The sequence below is a fragment of the Octopus bimaculoides genome, chromosome 3 (genome assembly GCF_001194135.2).
Source record: "Octopus bimaculoides isolate UCB-OBI-ISO-001 chromosome 3, ASM119413v2, whole genome shotgun sequence".
NCBI classification, from domain to species: Eukaryota; Metazoa; Mollusca; class Cephalopoda; order Octopoda; family Octopodidae; genus Octopus; species Octopus bimaculoides.
The window spans coordinates 94861695-94877842 of record NC_068983.1 but is presented as its reverse complement, the minus strand read 5'-3'; the positions used below and the strand labels follow the sequence as shown (position 1 = coordinate 94877842).

Genomic DNA, 16148 nt, shown 5'->3' with positions numbered 1-16148 from the left:
ACCTCTCTCACACTAAAATAATATATATACACACACGCACATACATACACACAAAGTTAGGTGGATGACATTAGCAATGAAGAAGAAAATTATATTGTGTTCAATAAAATGTTTATTTGGAACATTTGTCACTGATCTTCCATTTACAGTGATTGCTGCTGGAGTGCAAACAGTTTTAAATATTCATTTAAGTGTTGTGTTGTGTTACAATTTTTTTTTTAGATATTTTCACTGAAACATCCCAACAAACTTCAAATGTTTATGTGTTTTATTTTCAGTTGCCATACTCATGAGAAAGATAGTGAAATTATGTTAGGAGGATTATAGCACCTGGAGGTGCTACTAACCTTGCCATGGCCTGTTGATACACCTATTTGAGATTTTCTTTCTTTAATCAAAAGTTTACTTGGAATGTTGCCGAAATTAGAGAAAATAATTCCTGCCTTTTCTCTATATTGAGTTCAATAGAACAAAATAACATTCGACATATTTGATCTGATATTATTTGACAATCAAATGTATGTGATTTTTTAAAATATTTTTATTACAAAAGTAGAATTTGAAAAAAAAAAAAAAGGTATAGCACTGCTGCCAGTGAGTTGTAATCCTTGAAATGTCAGAATAACATCATATTTAATTTAGAATTTTTAATCTCAATCTAAATATTGTTCAGTTTATGTAAACTGTTAGAAAACCTTTGAGCATCTAGTGAAATGACAAATATCGTATCTTGAAAGAGTACCAGGCGATAGTTTAGTTAGTTAACTACATTTGGTAAGAATACTTTTGGGATTTTTACATCAACACAGAAGGAATGTGTCTTAATTGGAAAATGATCACGAAATGATATTAAATATTTGTTATTCATTGAGATATCATTGTCATGTGTAGTCAAATAATTTGAAATATTAACACTATCTATGCTTTATCACTTGCAAAACATATTTTCATGCTTTGTGTCATAATTAACTTGACCTTAATGCAATATTTGCTGCTATTCAGCATGTGAGTGGTAGATGTAGTAAAGCATCTGACTAGATACCTCGTGGTATTTAGTTATGTTCAAATCCAAGTTCAAATACCACCATTGTTGATATTGCCTTTCTTCCTTCCTGGAGCAGTAAAATAAATTCCAGTCAAGTACTGTGATTGACTAAATCAACAAAATCTCTCTCTGCAAATTTTGGCATTTTGATTAAAATTAGAAATTAATATTTACGCCTACCAAGTAATGTTCCAATTTGTTACATACAATTCCTTTTTAAGTAGTCATTGTTATAGAAGGTTATACGTAACCTTTGGAAATTTCGTTGTTTTATTCAGACACAAATTAATGACATCTTCAACAATTCTTTAGAAGTAAGCTAATTCTGTACATCTAAATCTCAACTGAGTTGGTCTTACTACTCTGTATTTCAGTATTTAATCTGAGTCTCATGTTCCATCCAAATAATAGAGACAGTTTATAAGTTCCTTAAAAAATTATATTCACTATAATCTCAACAGAATCATAGCTTGAATTTATTGATTCAGCATAATTAAAGGTGTGGATTAATTTCAATCATAGATTAATTTTAATGTTATATAACAATGTTTTTTCTTCTTTATCTGAGAATGTTAAGATAATTCATAAACAAGAACCATCGTCATTAAACTTCCATAGAGAATATCAAGATTTTTATCCAACTTAACACAGCCAAATTATCCAGTATGTCACTATGATTAAAACTGATTTTTTTCTTCCTTTATTCCTTTATCACATTGTAGGCAGAGATTAAGATATGTTTCAACTCTATTGAATTAAAGCTAAATATATTTATCACTAAATGCTAACAGCTTATCTGCATCAGAAGAATAAATACTATAAATACGTTTGAAAAACAACTTCTAATTAGGGATCTTCTTGCAACAGAATCCAAATATCTGGTCATTGTATATGAAAATCAAATGATTCCACAATAGGTTGCATTCATTGCTCTATGTAGTACTTTAGAAGGCTGTGATAGAAAAGAAGATCTTGATATTTATGTCATGAATATGGATGATATTACTTAACTGAATTGTTTATTATTAGAACTTATTTGTTATTAAGATGAAGAATAATTTAATTTCCAGATTTTTGAAGTCTTAGACCAAGGAAGAAAGGCAGTGTCTACAGCCCTTGCATACTCTACAGGTTATTATGCCACTGTTCAAACAGGAAAGCATACCTTTAGATGATTTGGAAGAAATTGGATCAATAAAAGATTAACAAAAATAAAATAAGAAAAATATATTATCAACAGTAAAACATTACAAAATATGAAATAAAAACAAATACGAAATGAAATTTAAAAAATTAATGTTTTTTTTCAATAGACTGAAGAGTCAGAACAACAGCACAATTTTTAAATATTTTGAAAAATAAAATATGTCATTAGAATTTGAATTTAATAAATAGGTAGTTTGAAATATTATATACAAAGTGTACTCACGCATAGACATTTGTGTAAGTTAACACAAGCACACAAATCTTATATCATTAGGTGTAGGATATATTTTATAGAATACAATGTGAGGTATAAAACAATGATCTTCAGTGTTACTGGTATGTTGTGTAGTAGAGAGGAATTGTTTAGTATTACTATTACATTGTAGTTGCGAAACTAAGATTCAAATTAGTGAGCTATTTCTGATGAATTGTGAATGAGTGGAGCTGTAATGTGAACATTGAGGCAGTTTCTGCATGTATTAGTTTAAGAAGTTGGTGATAGGAGAGAACTCTATGACATTCCATTCTGCAGGGCATAGACCTTTGATTTTTGTTGTATATTACATTTGGCATCTTGAAAGAGGGGGGGGGGCATCAACCAATATCTGGTACTATTTGCTAAAGAGGGTTTTAGAGAAGAACAAATGAAAATTGATATTAAGTACCACTTAGACAAGAGGGTAATGTAGCCAATGGCTGTAACCCTTATAGTTTCAGTAATTAGTTATTCAACTGTAACCCTTAGAGCTCCAATAATTACTTATTTGACCACCAAAAATCAAGGAGACACATCAATAATTCTTTAGAATTCTATAAAATTGTTCCTCCAACAATAACTTTTCCATTTGATCTACACCAACACAGTAGCTATATCCACACTAAAGTATGTACAAGGACCAAACTTTGAGGAGGGTCAACCACTCATAATAAATCTCCAAGAATCAACAGTATTCGTCAACCAACTTTAACTTGTTAGTCTACAGTATTTAACTAGTTCCCACTGATTCTACTGTCTTACAATCTAAAAAACGAACAAATAAATAAAAAAAATTGAAAAGTAAAGTAAATTATTTTGCTGTGAAAAAGATGTCTAACATTTAGGTGGGACCCTGATCTGCAGAACTGGATTAATCTAGTAACAAGACTGGCTCCATGTTAAATTTCTGTGAACTAGCAATCTTAATTTAGCACATGATCATTATAGTACTCTATGCTTTATGAAAGACTGGGTATTTAAGGGTGATCTAATACTTTGAATACTTCAAAGATAAAAAATACTTTAAATTAAACAAATTACAAAGAAATGAAAAAGACAATGGGCTTTCATTGGAAGCTTATTAACAGATTTCTTTTTCTCTGATTCAATGCATTAAACTCAACATACAATACTTGAGCTTAATTATCATTTATCTCATAAATATAGTCAGTCGAATCAGATTATTGCTTCTTGTAGACAGTGGAATGTTAACTATTCCCATGACATCAAATTGAGATTTTTAAACAAGCAAGGAACAGTTTATTATGTACAGCTCAACATTAAATTGATGCTAACAACACAAATCTACATATTAGAGTTTAACATCAGGTGAGAATATTTAACTTACACATTTGTTAGTGAATTTGCATAATGTTGCAACATTTAAGCTTCATATCTTTTAGGTTTGGCCTAAAATGAAATCATAATCTATAGAGGAAGGATTCACCTATCTAAATTTTCCACCGATTTGTTTTAAAGGTATTGCAATGAAGGCTGTTAACAAACATAAGAGAATTCATCAGTAGGGAAGGAAAGTAGGTCTATGATATATCAGTGTTTACAGATAATAAATGATTGTTAATTAAGGTCATTCCACTTTGGATTGCCTGTTCAAATATGTAATAAATTTCTGAATTGTTAATGGATGGGTGTTCCTAAGGATGGAACCCATGATGAGGGAATACTAACATAATTTAACATGTCTAAGCTATCAATTTCTAAGGTTAACCTTCTAAATTGCTCAAACACATTGACTAGAAGGTAAATATCAAGCTTTTGATAAAATAAATCCTAGAACCCTTGTATTCATTTTAATTACTCCAACTTTGTCCATTGTGCTTGCTGATCTATATGCATTAGTTTTTCAAATATGCAGTTGGATCAATAAAACAGCTTTGTATTGGTTCAGATATAAATAAAGTGTAACTAAACTTTTTTAAAGAAGTAAACCCAAAATTTGCAACATTACTTAGTTTTGAAAGTTCCATATGAGAATTGCCACTCAGAATTAGCTTGGTAATCAAAATAGCTCCTTGACTCAGCCTTTTGAAGTTTGTCCCACAAGCTGTTATAAATACTTTGTAATGGCAGTTATTGCAAACTTTCTTTTGCTTATTATTGGATAAGTTAGTCATGTTTACATTCTCTCTTGTTCCTTTATCTAAGAACTTGGTACTGCAAACATTCAACCTATTCTACTTGCAAGCAAAACAGGCAAATAGACCAACCATTCAATTAATTAACTTGATCTGCATTTTCCTTGAACTACACTGAAGAATTTGTTTATTATTATTATTATTATTTTTCTTTGCTGCTACTTTTATTTATTGAATTTTTGTTCCAATATCAGACTATTTCCCCACAATCCATATAATATACTACACTCTGAAACTGCTACCTTATGCCACTCTACGCTTTGAAACTGCCACCTTATAGCGCTCTACTTTGGTGCTTACTGGTGAAGTTTGTATGTTTATTTACATAATCTACTTGTTTTTAAATGAATATTTTATTGACATTTTCCCATTGCAATAGCAACAGAGACATTGAACATTATTATGTTTCTGGAAATGCACAAAATAGTGAAGGAAGAAAAAGAAATAAGAGATCAGCCTATATAAAAAACACACAAGTTCACAGAATACTTCATGTTCATAGAGATGATGATGGAGCTAGTCAGGAATATAAGAACAATTAGAAGTAGAGCAGCAGAAGACGGACAGTAACAGACAGCATCCATTGAATGTGAAACAAGTGAAAAGTATTCTACAATATTGGTGAATGGGCAAACAATGTAGATGATTGTTATCAAGAATATCAGCTAACCAAGGGAAGAGATGAATGTCAACAAAAATGACATTTTCGAAATCCATATAATAGTATGACAACAAAAAGAAACCTTGGCACTGTCAGAAGTTTATTTTGTACATCTCCATAAACAAGAAGCATGCAAGAAATTGGTTATGCTGTTCAGAAAGGAAGCCTGTTCTGTTTTCCATGCAGGTTTATGATTTCAGTTTAGTGGAAAGCAGTTTAATGAGTGGGAACAAAGCTGAACATGTTACTTCCCAGCTTGTGAAAGAGACAAGGGATTAAACAAAACTATTGACTTTCTTCAACATGGAAATTACTTTGGATTGTCAGAACTACTGATCAAGTTTTACCCTTTTCTGGTAGAACATACAAACTCATGCAAACATAAAGGACATAAATCATAATCATCATAAAAATGAGGAATTCACCAAACTGATTGGATTTATCTTACTTAGTCACATTATCTGTGAAGAGAAGAAAAGTAAGCATTATTGTGTATAGCTGGATTCTACTCCTGATATATTCAGATATGCATACTAGCTGGCTTTGGCTATATGCTATATTTTGCTGTCAGGGCTAGATTTGTGATGTAGATCAAGAGTGTTGGAACCTTTGAAATCTTCATACTTGCAATTTTGCTTGCATTCCCTTCATGTCTGTTACTAATAATCTTCACACTCAGAAAAATACTTGGCTTCTTGCTCAATACCATTTGATATCTTGCTTTCTGCACTGTCAAAACACTTTGAAAGCATATCAAAAGATGAATGGTGTATTTGGCTTTCTTCAGCAATTACAGTCATCATTTACACCTGAACAGATTGTATAGGGACCATCGAATCTTGTCAACTCATATCAAGTCTTGGGGAAGAATTTCAAAAGTTTACTAAACTGTTTAATACTGATTTTGTTTCTCATATTAGTGCAAAACAAGAGCTTACAGCTTTCCTACTAGATATTTGATAATTTTTGAAACTTGTTTTCCAAATGTTACCAACTGCAGTGGAGAATACTTAAGTTCAAAACTGAGAAGGATTAAAAATGAATTAATGTGTTTCATGGACAAAAGCTGATTGAACAACTCCACACTGCACTGTAATAAGCACTGAATATTAATTTTTATGTGATATAGAGATTTCCAGTATCATTAACAAAGTCTAGAAAATGTAGCTTTTAAATTGTAAGTTACTATATGAGTAAAAAAGATTTATATTTTACTCTTTATAACATGTGCTACAAAGCCCATACTAGCTTAATCCAGCCTTGCTAACCTGACTACCATATGATACATTATGGAAAATGCTATGATTACCAAACTTTACCCTCATATGATCAAATACTGGATGATGAAATGTGCAGTGGTGTCCATCAACCAATCAAAAGCACAGCATATCTAGTGAACTGGGGCCACATATTGTTACTTATTTATTGGTTATTGTATGCAATAAATCTGTTTGATCATATTTAACTAAGGTCATGTAACAATATCAGCAATAACAACTTAAGAAAAATAAATCACTGTTATAAACATATTCAACAACTTGGTGTTTTTCTACACCATCAGCCTCAGAAAAACAAGGTGAAGCAGATTATAAACCACCCTCAATCAAAATCTCTAATTATATCCTGGACTCTTCAGAAGTTACCAGGTATTTAGTATCCACCATAACGGACAAGCTCAACTTGCTTGAAATAGCAGCCAAATCTCTCTCAAATTACATCCTAGTGCCTTGAAAAAAGGAAGTACACATTAGACAATGTGACTCTGAATACACTAACCTTAAAAACAAGAGGGAATGGTCATGGCTGGAATGTTTTAGATCACAGGTCTGCTCTATCAGGGAAAATTTGTGATTAAACAATAGCAATAACAATTCTGAGCAGTTCTACTTCAAAGGTGAGTAGGATGAAAGATATCCACTGGTAAAAGCAGTTACTCCAACAAAAAACTATTTTATCTATAGAATAGAAAAAGACAAGTAAAATCAATTAACAAACTACTGAAAACAGTTCACTCTGTTAACAGGATTTGTTATAAACAGCAGTGTCATCCTTGAAAACAGCAGAGTCACTCATGGCATACAAAGTGTATGTTAGCTTAGTCTCTCTCTTATTGTCTGCAGTTCAGTTCGCTTCTGTTGCTAAAACCAAGTTAGATGTTTACAAGGTGCTTGTATTTCCAACACTGCTTTACAGAGAAAACGCTAGGACATGGCATAAAACAAATGATTTTCATAGCTTTCATATGTATTACTTGTACAATCTATGGTACTTCACGCAGCAATAAGTTTAGGAACATCTTTGTCCAGTGCAAACTTAGGGGAATCAAAATTTATATAACACAAGCACAGTGCAGATAAGATATGAAGAACATATGGGACAGTTGAGAATAACCCAAGTAAACCCTGGGGAAATATGAGACACCCAGTCTCGATGAGTGGGTTTTTGTTCAGTTTCAAAGAGAAACTGAAAGAAAACATAGCATGGTAAATGCTCATTCTTGTGACTTGTACTCACTAAACTGGGAAGCCTTTTTTTAAAATTATGCACCATTATTTATGTGGAGTTAAAAATGCAGAGCATAATTATGAAGTGAGATAATTCAGCATTGCAGCATGCCTCAATAGTTGTGTTCATGCATGTATGTATGTACTACATGTGGCTTTCTAGGTAGCACTAGGGCTGAACTGACTATGCTTGTTGCTATAGTCTTAATGGCACAAAGAAGTAGGCCCGTCTGGTAATATTACAAAAACACAACACACACACACACACACACACACAAAACCCAATTAACAAACATCTGTGAGTTAGCATTGTCTCACCAAATACCATATTATTAAATATGATTTGTAGTTCTTGATAGTGTTAGCTTAATGTAAACATGTGTGTATTTGCATGTATGTATGTGTACATGTTTGTATGCATAAAATACACATAGACAAACAAATAAAATACATGTTTAGGTTAATATTAGTTATTCCAAACCCAAAACAAAAAATTGTTTCATTTAACAGCAGAATTGATAGAGTTAAAGCAGAGTAAAATATTGTTCATATAAAACTGGAAATGCTCATCCATGAGGAGAAAAATGCAGAAAATGAAGCATGTTTAGTGGTAATCTTGTATCTCCACTATCCCACCGACAGATGACATCAGTTACTTAGACTGACATCTGAAGGTTGGTTAAGTAACAAATGTCAATAAATTAACAAATAGATGAAATGTTAACCACAGAACTTTGACATGTACAGACTTAATGTTGCACAAGTTTATACTCTATCTCTATGATAGCTTAAAGATGTCCATTGTGAAGATGTGCAGACAGATGAGATGAAATCTACTCTTGTGAACATCGTGAATAGACAAGAATTTCTCTTCATCTGAGAGGCAGCTTTCTCACTTATGGATATTAATTACATAGTTTCCCATGGAACTATATCATAGTCTGCTTCTGAGGAGTTGGTTAGTGGACCTACTTTCAGAATACGTTCCCGCTGTCGTTCACATTTGGGACACTGGTCTTTCTGGTTCATGCAGCTTTTATGGTAAACAGCTTTACACTGTTCACACTGAAATAAAAATTAGAACATTATTATACAACGGGAACATAACAATGAGTCTCTTTCAATAATGCAAAGACTCAACTACAGCAATAGTGTACTTCAACTCTCTCTAGTCTAGAATAATATATAAAAATTAAAATCCTCAAATTTGCTCCAAATTCTTGACTTCACAATCATTTATAATCTCTTCTCACAATCCCACAAACATAACATAGCAAAAACTGTATCCTTAAGACAAGCCTTTCTCTTAATGAGCTAGAAAATACTTTAGCTTTGATCAACTACCCTCTACAAAGCTCAAGAAAAATCCTACTATTCTCACATCTGGGAAGGTGCTACTGCTTCACACACACATTCTGAATTATTGGCAAAGACTTACTCACCAATACACTATAACGTCTGGTTCAGACACACTGACTCCTTTTTGCTTATTCTATAGCTTCTATGAACTATTTAGTTGCACACTTGTACCCAGGCTCATCCAACACATTCTTTTCTTAATATACTCTTCTTTCAGCTTGTCCTGATTCTGTATTAACCACTATACCTATTTCTTTTACTCAAGCCCTCAAGAATTCACTTCTCACTGATGTTTTCCTGGTAGACTTGACTATATAAATCTAATCAGTCTTGGATTACTTTTCAAAACACTTCAATCATTTGTTCAAGGATATGTTGTTTCTTCTATCTGACAATCCTACAACTTCTACAATACAGTTTCACAAGTTCTGTAACACCTCCATCTCATCTCAATGTATCTGTCTCTCTGTCATTCATTCTCCCCCATGTGTCTCACCCTGCCAAATCTTATACTAGGTAATAGTTTCGTCCTGACTAAACTATACAAAATTATTGAGTAAATAATTGATTATAGATAGGTTTATGATATTTAAATCAACACTAATGGCTCAATATAAACAAAAGGTATCAGCTATTTTTACACTAAAATTGGTTACTGGTTCACACTTACTCGGTATGTTGTGTCCATTTCAAAAGGATAAATAACTTGAGCATTCTTGCAAATTTCACAGATGAATCCTTTTTGGCTGCAAAGGCCACACTCATATACATGTTTGCTAGCTGTTTTCAGTAATTTCTTCAGTGACATTTGTAGCTGACCACATTGAATTTGTAAGAAATCCTAAAAATAAAGTTTCATAGAAAATAATTATCAAAGCTACGGATAAGTTATGATCTTTGAAATTATTTGGCAACATTAAGAGAGAAAACAATGACATCAATGTGATGGTGGTGGTGAGGATGACGATGACTTACAGCTATTTTCCCAAGACATGATGGGCTTTAATCATTATTAAACTGAAAATGTGATGCTTAGTATGATGTTAAGTCATGGAGAAACAAATATTAATTTCTTGTTCAGAATGCTTCATGCAATTAGATTGAGATTGTTAGGTAAAGGCACAATTCTAAACAACATACCTTGTATTCTTTCATTTCAAAATTGCAAAGAAGTAAAATTTCTCTTTCTCTCCATTATCAACTTAGAAAATAAAGTCAACTGTATCTCTATCAACTTCAACAATTAGTATTCAATTGTTTGATTAACTTGCTCACTGAATTCCATAGACACTTATACTCTTAACCCTTTAGCATTTAAACTGGTGACATCAGGCAAAATGTTGTCCATATTTTATGCTCAAACTGTCAAAATCTAGCCTTTCACACCTACCTTACAATGTCAGTCTAAGAATAAACAATCACATAGTTGAAATTTCAAAACTATGAGATAATGCATGATTAATTCAAAATAATGTGAATAAATGAGCATTACATTTGACAGAGTAATCTGAATGCTAAAAGGTGTGAGAGAATGTGACAAGGCTAGAAAGTTGGATTACAGGTATCGTCCATGCAGGGCTTCAAAACAGTTTCTACCTAAGCAGTTTCCTTCACAAGGCTTGACTCAACTTAGAGCTAAGGCAAAAGACACTTGTCTAAGATGCTATGTAGTAAAGGGAAATATCTCAGGATATCATGATTATGAAGTGAACTTCATGACTATTCCTTTAGAAAGGAAATGCCCCCACCATTCAGTTAAAGCTTTACTTTTTCTCTTTGTAAAACTTCATAATCAGTTTAAATATCACTGATTTAGTTTTACAATTTCAAACATGAAGATGATGTGTTGTGTTAGTAAAGATTTTGTGCAGGTTGAAAACAGAACTGAAAACATTGTGTTCAAAATCTGACAACTGAAAGAAATACATTCCAATTAAAATTACCGTTAATCCATTCGACTATATTAATACCTAACATAACACCAAAGCTGCTAATTAACATTTTAACAAAAAATAAGGTGTTATCAAGGTTTTCTTTACTCAGGATGAAAATATTTCCCACTTAATATTTAGTTTCATTACCCTCTTCTTTCACTAGGATATACTTTGCTTTCCATTCTTCTGGAGTTAATAAAATGTTCAATTGTTGTTGTTGTTTAGATCTGATCTAGCAGACCCAAGATCGAAAGCGATCCAGTCATAAGCATCTTGTCATTTTGTACATTAAGAACATCATTGCTCAATGTGTTTTTCTTGTAGGATGTGATTTAAAAGAGATTTGGTAGCCTTTACTAATGGATTGAGCAACCACATAAAGTTTTCCCCAGTGGCTTGCATAAAAACCAGCAATATACTTAGGTTAAATCTATGAACTATCTTTCAACTCCTTCAAAATTTGGAATTTTATTTATGTAAAAAAAGTGATCAATATTTCCTGGTTGTATCCTAAATTGATTTTCATTCAAAATCAAAGTTTGAAATATCATCAACAACTGGTATAAGTTATCTCCTTTCTAATACCTTCTTGCCTGATAAGATCAATGTCTATTCTATAATGACTGCATACAAGGATGGTGCTGCTACATGCTCCAGTGTCTGGAGCTATTTCACTTAGAAACATCTTAGACAATATTCACAAAATGGTCATTTGACAAAGACTCACTTCCCAAAACACTTCAACCATTTGTTCAAGGTTATGTTGTTTCTTCTGTCTGACAATCTATAACTTCTACAATGGAGTTTAACAAGTTTTGTAACACCGCCATCTCATCTCAATGATCTGTCTCTCTGTCATTCATCCTCCCATGTGTCTCACCCTGCCAAATCTTACACTAGGTAATAGCTTGTTCCAGATGGTATTAGCCTGCAAAAGTTTAAGCTAAACATCAGCTGCATTGATTTAATTATCATGAGGGAGTCTGCAAATAAACCTCACCACTTCTGACTACATAATCGTTAATCATAATCATTTCATGAATCTCTCTACACTTGTTTAGATTGGATGAGTTTTTTCCAGCACGGTGTCTCACCACTTGCTGTGGTCCACTGTCACCTCTTTTGTGAGGTTTAGCATTCTGGGACCAGCTTTCACCACTTCTTTCTATAACATCCTCTTCTGCAGGCTCTTTTTTACACAGACCACTTACCATTTCTTTACTTGACTGTCATCTGTAATATACATCACATGATCATGCCACCACAATCTTTTCTTTTGCATACTTCAGATGATTCCTTTTATCTAATTATTTTTCTCAGCTAATTTGTGTTCCACTCTTCATGAACACTATACATCCAGTGGAGCATGCTTGTCTCATTCCTTTCTAATCTTTGCGTATCCTTGCATTTAATGCCAATACCAAATTGCACTATAGTATCTGTCTATTCAGAGAGAGAATTCCTTCACTACTAGTAGAGGTAATATCTATCCTGAACTTTTTCCACACCATCTTCATTTTGGTTATTCTATTTTTGGAATATCACTTGCACAACTGATTAAGTCAATTAAATATCAGAAGTAGCTAACAATTTCGGGGAAGCCTTTTGAACATGATGTGATGTGCAAGGTAAGTGGTACTCTTACTGCTAACTACTGAAAATCAGTAAAAAAGTTTAATGAATGTAATTATACTATCTTTTTTTTTTAGCATATTTCTGTTGAAATATATTACCTTTATTTTCCTTAATTTTGAACACAATGAAGAATTTAGTAAAATAGTGGTCATCATAACATAAATTAATTTGAAATTTTAATAGCAGGTTTTAATTTTAATTTAAATAGGTAATTTGTCTCATCAAACCAGGGGCAGTCTCAGGTGGTTTGGTACCAGATGGTTAAAATATGTTATCATGACAAACATGGCAACAAAACACTTACTATTAATGAATATAAGTGGACATCTTCGTACAAGTACTCTTTTGGCCAAAATGACTGACGAAACTTTTCAGCTTCAGTCTTCTTGCAAGTAAAGAGATAAGAGCTGAGATGGGACAACCGGATACGAAGAAGCTGGAAACAGAAGAAAGAGGTGTTTAGTAAAGTACAGTGAACATCAAGTTAAGGTATTGTACTGTAGACCATAGGGTCAATTATTATTTGTTTATAAACACAAATAATGGTGAGGAGGCATGTGACTTAGTGGCTACGGGTGTTCAGCTTACAAACATAATGTCATGGGTTTAATTTCTGAACCAGGATGCCTGCCTTGACTTTGAGCAAGGCAATTCATTTCATATTACTCCAGTTTACCCAGCTGAAAATGAGTGCTGGATCAGCTCTTTCTCTCTCTAACTGTCACATCTTGGACGTTCTGTTAGATCAATGAGTGGGAAAGTTTGGGGTGGGGTTATATCTGCTTGTAACTACATAGACACCTAAAACAAGTAGTGAAAGCATGGTACATGTTATCAAACCATTCTCATTTCCAAGTGATGGCTGAATTTAAAAAAACAGTGAGAAAGAAAATATTTTGAGCCCCAATTATTGGTATTATCATTATTTTTTTATAACTAAGGCAGCAAGCTAGTAGAATCATTAGTATGCTGGGCAACATGTTTAGTGACATTTAGTTCTGAGTTCAAATTCTGCTGAGGTCAACTTTGTCTTTCATCCTTTAGTGGTCAATATTTTAAGCACTAGTCAAGTACTGGGGTTGATGTATATTAATTAATCCTCTCCTTCAGATCTTCAGGCCTTATGCCTACGGTAGAAAGGATTATTATTTTTATCACTGTAGTATGACTGAAGACTTGGTCTTTGGATTTGCCAGTGCTACATTAATGGCAATAATGTCTGTTAATTAATCACCTGTAAATGGAGTAATAACAGACAATAAAATACTTGTGAAGAAGGTCACAAGTATCTTACAATGAGAAGGTGAATAGCCTATGGGTCAGTGATTAGTTCTGGTTTCCAGGGTGTCGTTTGGATGAGAGTCGAATCTCTTCTCAAGATAGAATACCAGTTTACTTACAGATCATAATTGCTTACAAATTTGTTAGTTGGATCAATGAAGAATTAACAGTTCTACTCCAGAAACATAACAAAACGTCTATAGTTGAATATGAACTCAGGGACTATGTTACTTATGTTACCCTCTTAGATACTGAATTTTATAAATGTTATAAAACAAATATTATACATATTAAATGAAAGTGGTACCAAATCAAGGTTATAATTTTGATGAGTCACCGTTTAGAAAATACAGCTGCTACAATGCCAAGGGATATTTTAAAATTTACTCTCCATTTTAGCTGCTCTTTCTCAATATTTTTTTAATGGAACTGAAGGAAAGAGAAGTATATCATATGTTTTGAGGTGAACAGGATAAAATTAGTAGATGTATTAAATTATAAATGTAACAGGGTCCAATTTTAGCAATGGATAACTTCAATTTCTCACACTTTATACAGAAACGAGAGAGAACCATACAGGTTCTTATTGATACAATCTCAGCTGTGTTGGACTGAACCTTATAATTACACCATGTTTTATTATATGGTCATGATGGTGGTAGAGGTGGCGGCTGATTTTCCAACTGAACCAAGGAAACTATGCTTCCATTGAATTTTCAAACTGCTATTGGTCCTGACAGAAGTGTTGTCATTTTATATACAATAATGTCTCATGTAAAAGTTTTCTAACTGGTTGAAATGCAACCACAGCACTTGATTCATATATATATAGTAAATCTAAATATAAACAAAAGTGGAATTAATTAAAACATTGTTTTAAAATATCTTGACACTAAGTAACACATAACAGTTTTGCTTAAATCTTTCTGTAGTAGTTTTCAGTTTACTCACAAATTTTATTCCATTAAACTTGCATTACAAACATGCTTACACGTGGGCATGGATGACAGTATAACCATACATTACACTACAGCAAAGCAGATTCACACATAACCAACTCCAATAAAAGAACACAGAAAGATTAGGTTACAAGTAGCAAAAGTTCAAAATAAAACACTAAAAGGCAGAATATCTCTTCTGCCTCAAATCATAATGCTTGTCACTTCCTCACCTTGACATCTCTCATATCAGCAATATAGTCATATAATTCAGGATTAACCTTTGCAATGTCAATCAAAGGATATTCTTGGATTTCTTTCAGGAATTCTAGATTTTTTACAGACACTGAAATAAGAGAGAATAAAACTATTTCTTTCAAACAATTCAAATATGTATGGATAATCTGTGTAGATCATCTCCATAGCAAAATGCTATGAAGGATTAATTACAGAAGCCACTAACTTCAACAGCTGTTAAAGAAGAAACTCAAAGGCACTGTAAAGATTACTTTGAACCTGCACTTACATTTTCATTTGTTTATTGGGATAAATGTTTTGGTAGGGTGTTTCAGGCTTCACAATTATATGATCAAAACCAATCAGGGATAATTACACTTGTGTCTCTTCTAGAGTGAGTGCAATACAGATCAGTGATGTAAGGCCAAACAGCTGCGAGGATAAGGTGTTAGACAACTAACTACATAAATACGTGACAGAATCATGTATTTATACCTTTCTACGACAATGATGACATTGTATCTCTGTTCCTTTGAAGAAAAGCCTTTAAATCCACATCAGAAATATGCACACACACACACACCCACACACACACATACAGGCAAAAGGTAAAAGTGGAAACAACATGGAAGTATTCAGTTCTATATTTAAGAGATGAGGAATTATGTACATTATTTACATTTGACGGATATTTGTCCTCATCTTGTTTGTTGTTAACACAATGTTTCAGCTGATATACACTCTAGCCTTCATCAGGTGTATTGAGGAAATTTTGAACTTAGATTGTCATTCCTAAGGTATTTTTCGATGTTATTATCATTATTATTATTATTCAGGTCACTGCCTGGAATCGAACTTGGAATCTTGGGGTTAAGAATGCAGGCTACTAACCCCAAGATTCCGAGTTCCAGGCAGTGACCTGAATAATAATAATAA

General features: G+C 32.7%; 1 protein-coding gene and 1 long non-coding RNA gene across 5 annotated transcripts in view; one reads left to right on the top strand and one right to left on the bottom strand.

The window, feature by feature from the left end:
• Positions 1-2338, top strand: part of LOC128247319 (uncharacterized) — a 5569-nt gene extending 3231 nt beyond the window's left edge. Inside the window, exon 2 of the long non-coding RNA XR_008263701.1 lies at positions 2116-2338. This is a non-coding gene — a long non-coding RNA (uncharacterized LOC128247319). The remainder of the gene's footprint in view (positions 1-2115) is intronic.
• Positions 2325-16148, bottom strand: part of LOC106876034 (uncharacterized) — an 85072-nt gene continuing 71248 nt past the window's right edge. For all 4 annotated transcript variants that reach the window (XM_014924412.2, XM_014924415.2, XM_014924413.2 and 1 more), the window contains 4 exons: positions 15209-15321; positions 13061-13192; positions 9858-10028; positions 2325-8893 (listed from right to left, as the gene is read on the bottom strand). In XM_014924412.2, the coding sequence (XP_014779898.1) occupies positions 8738-8893; positions 9858-10028; positions 13061-13192; positions 15209-15321 (572 nt within the window). In that variant the 3' untranslated portion in view covers positions 2325-8737. The remainder of the gene's footprint in view (positions 8894-9857; positions 10029-13060; positions 13193-15208; positions 15322-16148) is intronic.